Source organism: Buceros rhinoceros, unplaced genomic scaffold (genome assembly GCF_000710305.1).
Source record: "Buceros rhinoceros silvestris isolate BGI_N320 unplaced genomic scaffold, ASM71030v1 scaffold1504, whole genome shotgun sequence".
Lineage (NCBI taxonomy): Eukaryota > Metazoa > Chordata > Aves > Bucerotiformes > Bucerotidae > Buceros > Buceros rhinoceros.
This window is the reverse complement of record NW_010408589.1, coordinates 43,060-50,387: the sequence shown is the minus strand read 5'-3', so window position 1 is coordinate 50,387 and position 7,328 is coordinate 43,060. Positions and strand designations below refer to the sequence as shown.

General features: G+C 44.2%; 1 protein-coding gene across 2 annotated transcripts in view; it reads left to right on the top strand.

The window, feature by feature from the left end:
- The first annotated feature begins 2,503 nt into the window (after nt 1–2,503).
- Nucleotides 2,504–7,328, top strand: part of TMEM2 (transmembrane protein 2) — a 37,782-nt gene continuing 32,957 nt past the window's right edge. For both annotated transcript variants that reach the window (XM_010134898.1, XM_010134896.1), the window contains exon 1: nt 2,504–2,828. In XM_010134898.1, the coding sequence (XP_010133200.1) occupies nt 2,504–2,828 (325 nt within the window). The remainder of the gene's footprint in view (nt 2,829–7,328) is intronic.

Below are 7,328 nucleotides of genomic sequence, written 5' to 3'. Positions count from 1 at the left end.
GACAGGTCTGTAGTTCCCTGGGTCTTCCCTTCTACCTTTCTTGTAGATTGAGCTGGTTTACTTGCAAAACCGGTTTTCCCTTGTTGTAAATTGTCAGTTCTGTGTAAATATTTCTGACTAGACATCATTTGAACCTGTTTGAGGGGACCTAATAAAACCTGTTTGTTTATTTATAAATTGATTGTGGGTATATTCTGTAACAGGATCTCATCTGGCCCCATAGACTTCTGCACGTCGAAGCTGTGCAGCAGTTCACTTACTGTTTCCTCTTGGATTATGGGGTCTTGATGCTGCTCTCCATCTCCATCATCTGGTTCTAGAGGCCAAGAACCCAGTGAGCTGGTCTGACCATTAAAGACTGAGGCAAAGAAGGCGTTGAGCACCTCAGCCTTTTCCTCATCCCCAGTCACTATTTCTCCCATTGCATTCAGCAAGGGGGGGAAGATTCTCCCTAACCCCCCTTTTGCTGTTGAGATAATTGTAGAAACCTTTTTTATTGTCTTTTATGTCAGTGGCCAGCTTAAGCTCCAACTGGGCTTTTGCCTTTCTAATTTTATCCCTGCATCGTCTCACAGAATCCTTGTAGTATTCATGAGTGACTTGCCCCTTCTTCAACAGGTCACAGTCCTTCTTTTTCTTCCTGAGCTCCAGCCAGAGCTCTCTGTTCAGCCAGGCTAGTCTTCTGCCCTTCCAGCTCGTCTTGCGGCTCACCAGGACAGCCTGCTCCTGGGCTTTGAAGATTTCCCTCTTGAGAGTTGTCCAGGCTTCCTGGACCCCCTTGTCCTTCAGGGCCATCTCCCAAGGGACCCTGCCAACCAGTGTCCCAAGAAGGCTGAAGTCTGTCCTCTGGAAGTCCAAGGCAGCAGTTCTGCTGACCCCCCTCCCTACTGCTTCTACTGAAAATTCCATTATTTCTTGGTCACTATGCCCAAGACAGCCTCCAATCTTCACACCATCCACAAGTCCTTCTCTGCTGGTAAACAGCCGGTCCAGCAGGGAGTCTTCCCTGGTTGGTTCACTCACGGGAGTCTTCCCTGGTTGGTTCCCTCACCAGCTGTGTCAGGAAGTTGTCCTCCACACACTCCAGGAACCTCCTGGACTGCTTCCTCACTGCTATATTGAATTTCCAGCAAATATCTGGCAAATTGAAATCACCCACAAGAACTAGTGGCTGTGATCATGAGACTTCCCCTAATTGTTTGTAGAATATTTCATCTATGTTGTCTTCCTGGGTGGGTGGTCTATAGCAGACTCCCACTGGGATGTCAAACCCTGTTGGCCTTCCCCCTGATTTTGACCCATAAGCATCTACCCTTCCATCACCGCTGCTGATCTGCAGGCAATCAAACCCCTCCCTAATGCACAGCGCCGCCCCCCCTCCTCTCCTGCCTGGCCTGTCTCTCCTGAAGAGCTTGTAGCCATCCGGCACAGCCCTCCAGTTGTGCGTATCATCCCACCATGTCTCCGTGATGGCAACTGTATCGTACTCCATATAGTACAACACAGTTGACCAGAAGGCCTGAGAAAACAGTCCGGTGCAGGCTTTGTATCTGTTAGAGCAAACCAGAAGAGCTGGGTGGGTTAGAACTGCAGGTGAGGATGGGCCAGACAGTGATGGTTTTGGTAGGCTTTCCTCATTGGTTCCTTCAGAAAAAGATGGAAACAATACTTGTAACTGGAATAAAAGTAGCACTCACTTTCTGGGTGGTAGGCACAGAGATCTGGAGCAGTCGTGCTGCTTCCAGGCCTTTTGTCCAAACCCAGGCATCTCAGCGATATGAAAAACCACAAGGTTTGCTGGAGGTGATCCAGATGACTCTTACAGGACCTCTCCTGATGGTCCCTTACCAGCAGCTGGTCCTGCTGTGAGTAGATTGTTTGTGAGCTCTATATGCCTCAGCTAATGAAAACTGTTGACTGAGTTGCATCAGCATGAATATAAATAAAATTGTGTTTGGTATTTTATCTAGTAAATTTAAATGATTTTTACTGCTTGCAGTGCGGAAGGAAGGCTTGTCTCTTTCAGCTCTTTTTCCACAAAGGAAAACAATGAGGAGTTTGTTCAGCTTCTGCGTGCAGAAGAAATACATTTAGGCATTCTTTGCATAACTGTGGGGTAGAAGGGGTCGCTAGCTTTCGCATCGTTCAGCGTGTTTCTTAATCACATAATACAAATTAACTGTGAAAACACTCTGTGAAAATAGTTCATGGCTTTGTGAAGAAACAGTCTGTGCTATACTGTGTTCCCACTCCAGATGCTTTTGAGTTTAGTTTTGTTGCAGTTGTGTGTACTGCTCTTTCAAGCTGTTACACCGTGGCAAATGACAAACAGCAACTTGAGCGACCGATGTGGTGTGAACAGCCAGCTTTTCAGTGGCTGTTCTTAAGAAGGCATGTGGCTTAAAATCGCTTTGTTTGTTAGTGTCTTTTTTTTTATGTATTGTACTCTGTATTCTGAAAGCCTGTCCCTTAATTTTATCCTGTGTTCCAGTGACTTTATAACATGCAAGACACTGATGTCAGGGGGAGCTCCCCTGCTTTCCTCCGGCCTCAGAACGGGAGCAGTCACAGGTCTTCAGGGTACGTCCCAGGGAGAATTGTGCCTCTCCGTCCACCACCACCTTTGCAGAGCCATGCTGCAGCTGAATTTACCTCTGCGAGACAAGAAGCCCGCACAAGACTCCCATCCTTACCAGCGGATCAGCACCGCCGCCGGGCAGAAGCCAACAGGCATAAAAATACTCTCATTTGCTTTGCCATGTCTAGCCTTTCACTTTTTGTTGCACTGGGGATTTTTTTGGGAATAGCTTCAAAATATGCTCCAGATGGTAAGTTCTCTTGCAAACAAAGCTGTGGTCCCCATGGCCTTAATTCAGCATCAGGATTAGTGTTGAAAGTTAAGTGCAAAACCGGGATACTTAAGTGCATTTTGAACATGGAGGGAAGCAGCGTTTGGACTCTAAGGGCAGCTCCTCTTTCTGTGACCAGCGTTATTTTTGTATGTTTTTACTGTGAATGATTTGATTTACTTACCTGAAGGAAAAAGGCACAGCAGTAAATAAAGACTACTGGTGGGAGGGAAAGAAGAGTGAAAGTTGTATAGCTGTAATTATTTTTGCCTGCAGAAGAAGCTTTCTGAAATATGCACAAATTTCAGATGAAATGCTGCTTGTTTACTAAGGCAGTAAGTGAGGAAGGTATTAAAGGAGCGTTCCAGTAAAAACGTTTTAAAATCTGTGAGAATTTATGCCAACAGTATGTGTTTGCTGTGTTTATACACAAATTGGGCAGGGACCTTTTTGATCTATTGGCCCTGATTTTTTTCAGCGCATCTTAGAAAACTGGGCAGCTTTCATGGAATTTGAAAAACCTCCCAGAAGTGACAGTGGTTATAAAGCATGAACAGATGATGGGAATAACTGCTGATCACTGCATGTATATCCCTCTGGCCAGATATTGCTAGGAGGTGCTATGAGGTGCGGTTGCTGAAGGTTGGTAGTACAGCTTGGAGCATGGATTGTTTTGTTGTTTGCTTTTTAAAGCAGAAGTCGGGTTTCTAAAAGCTAAACAGGGTTTTGAATTGAAACTGTTGGCTATTATAATCCAACAGACTTGGACTCTGCAGTGGCTTTTGGCATCGTAACTCAAAAGAGTCAATTTCCAACACAGGCTGAACAGATTAACTCATCAGGTGAAGATTTCTGATGATGGTACAAAGTAAATGTGCACATGTAACCAGAGCGCTCTTGGCGGTGGCTTGCCCAGATCTCCTCTTGGGTGAAGTTATTGAGTTTTCCTAATATTTATGAAAGAAAGCAGAAAAATCCGTGAGTGAGCAGTAAATGGAAAGTTATTTCTATGTTGTGATCTAGGTCGCGGGTAACAGGCATACATATCTGCAGTAAGTACTTGGTTACAGCCAAGTTCAAGAGCAGGCTGAAGGGTCACTCAGCTGGTTGACTCCGAGAAGCACTTGGGGGCAGAAAACCTTTCTGCTTTGATACCAGGGCTTTAGCTTTTGTTTGACTAGAACTTGTAGATTTTGGTGATGCTTTTTGGTGGTAGTGGGGAGTTACCAGGTGCTGTGGGAGACATAAAATAATAGTCCCTTTGTTTTAAAAGCTGCTGATGTAAAGGAGGTGGCTTTCCTTTTTAAAAAACATAAGTGGGTTTGGCATGGTTTTGCTTCACCTGTAGTAGCTCATTCCAGAGGCATTGAGTAGTGCGGATTTTTTGCTCTGAATGCACGGTCAGCATGTGTTGATGGGTCACTGGGGCTTACTGAAGATGTTGCAGGAAAAATTGTCGTGATTTAGTAGGCAGCCTTTTTTTTGTCTATGGTAAAGACTTGTGTAAGGGCTAAGGAGTAACTCAAGGTCGTGACTGCTTTCCTTCAAGATCCCACCGCTTCTTGATGAAAGTCCAGGCTGGTTTTCAGCATTAATGGTTGCATTGTGTCTCTAAAGCTTCCCTGCATTATCCTTTAAAAAAACCCACAAAACTTACCCATAGAATCCTGACACAAGAGAAAATTGTAAAAGCACGAAGGGAAGTCTGGCTGAAATGTTAATCTTGCAGCATTGCTGTTGCAGCAGCTCCGCAGGAGTTTCCCCACGGGTTGACACGTTAAGATGCTCAGCTCCAGCCTCACGCATGCAGCACTGCAGCCAACTGCGCCAGTTCAGCGAGGTGTGTCCTTCCTAAGGGCTAGATGGAAATCAGCGCTCTCAGTACTTGTAACAGCTGTCTAAAAGGCAGTGGAGGAATGTCAGGCTTGCAGTAACTGTGTGTAAATCCCAAGCCTCCGGCATAATTTTCCCAAAGGGAAAATGATACTTATCTGCATTTCTGTTTCTGCCTGTCAACTGGCTTATTTTTTCCTCCTTGCTTTTATCTTCCTGTTGTCATCTTTTTTCTAAGTAGTCTTGAACACTGTGGACTAGGGAGAGTGCTGGAAATACAGTTTCCTTCCTTGCTTCCAGAGGCTTGTGCCGCAGGATAACAAGCTGGGGAGGTTTTCAGGGAAGAGTTCTGCTTGGCCTTTGCAGCTCTTGGCTGGAGCTTGCCCAGGGTAAACAGGATCCTTAGAAAACTGAGCTGCCAGACTGTGATAAACTTCTGCTGAGCATAACGTAACGCTGATAACTTTTTCCCAGAGGCCTTACAAACTCCAGACTTGGTGGCTAAGCAGGTAGGAAGCAACTATTTAACTACATGTTGAGAACTGTTTCCTGCCTATTCTCCTGCCAAATTTCATATCCTTGGTCTAATACGTGGAAGATTCTAGAATTTTTTTTTTTGGCGGAGTGTGTTTTTATGGGATGTTTTTTTTTCTTTCACCATTTCAAAAATAACACTCCCCGTCCCCCTGTTAGAAGCAACCAAACCTGAAGGAGAGTTGTCGCATTTTTACAGAAATGCTCTGAAGCAGAGGCTTGACTTGAAGAGTAGTTAAGTTTGGCAAGCCCGTAACTAGCATTTTCCAGTCTACGCTTCTGTTTTCGTGTAACCTTCACTGTGGAGGCAGTGACTGTGGTCTGTAAAATCTATTCAGTAATTTTTGGAGGTAACATATGGTGAAGTACTAATTATTTGATGTTTCCCAGCACCCCAGTGCAATTGCTAAGGGAGTATTTCAGAATTTTTTTGCTGAGCCCATTTGATCTGCTTGCCAAAAAGTTGATCCTCTGTGCTACAGAAGCATGCTGGCATTACAGGAGTACTTATTTCTTATGTTCATGGCTTTTTTGCTAGCTTGAAATGTGCAATAGATTAATTTTTTTTTAAATTATTGTGCAATACATCTTTCTGAGTCAACAGAAGGTTTACGGTTACTACATCTTATCTTCTGTGAACTACTCTCAGTAGAAATCATCAGCTTGCTGACTCATGGTTTCCTCACGTTGCCCTTTGCTGCCAGCCAGGAAATAACGTGTTTTTTCACAGTGCTTGTGTATGTGGTGTCTGGGTGAAGAGGTTAGTGACTCTGCATGAGTCAGGCAATAGACTCGGGTTTATCCAGTGAGTTCTCAGCAGTCTTGCTGATCACAATGACTCTTGCTTTTTGGCTTTCCTTCATGTGCTGGATTTCCTTTTCGAAACGCTGTCTTAGGATCCCCCCAAGAGATTTTCTTTTGTTTTTATTTTTATATTACTACTTGGATGCTGTTTGCCCTTGTGCAGTTCTGCTAATTTTTTCCCACTGGTAGTCAAATCTTGGTTTATGTGGATTTCCTGAGTTGGAAAGGATTTGAAATGTGGAGAGTAACACTAAAGGAAAAACATTTCTGTCAGCAAAATAAGGCTGGCTTGTGTTAAACTTGTGGATAGGTTTCGCTTTCTTCAGACTTTGCAAGAACGGGCTATTGCTAATAGCTTTCTGCCCCCAAAGTTGCATTGCAGATGTGTGATCGTTTTTCTCCAGAAGACAAGATGTGAAAGGGCTATTTTGACTGCTGCTCCCAGCTGGTCTGCCAACCTATGTATTTTCGCTTCTTTTTGGTTGTCTTAAGAAAAATATTTTCAGTCTGACTTTTCCTTGGATCTTCTTTCCAAGAGAATATACTACCCATTTCTGTTCTTGTAGTTTGTCTATGCTGCTGCATTTCTCAGATGCTTAACATGCTAAAGATGTGCGTGTTATACATACTACGTTGCTGTAACTTCATCTGAAATCTCACAGCTCTGTTAGTTCTTGCTGCTGTTTCTCCTTTTCTGGCCTTGTAGTATGGTGTTACTGCCTGTGTAGTGCCAGACCTTCTGGAGGGTTTCAGCAGGGATTGCATTTATCTCTGCTCTCGTGTGGTTTGTAGCCTGTTAATGTCAGCTCTGTTCCTAAGGAGTACAAACTGTCAGTTTAGATCCAAATGCCTTGTCTCCCAGTAAACTGCTCTAACCAGATATTATAGATATTATATTAAATATACTAAGGATGTCTTGTACCTCTTTATCCCTTACCTGCAAACCTACACTGAAAGAGTGATATGGATGCTTAAAAGCAGGAAGGGATCAACATTTCTCACACAGGGAGAGACCTTGAGGGAGGTGAGTTATTTAGATGCTTTATGACCGTGTTAGTTGGCCTCTCTAGCAGGTCTAGGACATCCAGTGCCCAGTGTGACCGCCGTGGGTCTGAGTGCTTCCCACTTACCTCTCCTCACCTACTGACAGTGATGTAGAAAATCTCAAAAAAAGCAGATGGAGTTTGAAAGTATCTGTCGTCAACAGCGTACGTTGACAGTTAAGTCTGTGCTCAACAGTAGATGAATTCAGCTCTCCCACCCTGGAGAGTTCAGCCATCTCTCGGGTACCTTTTTGGCTGTTCGAAT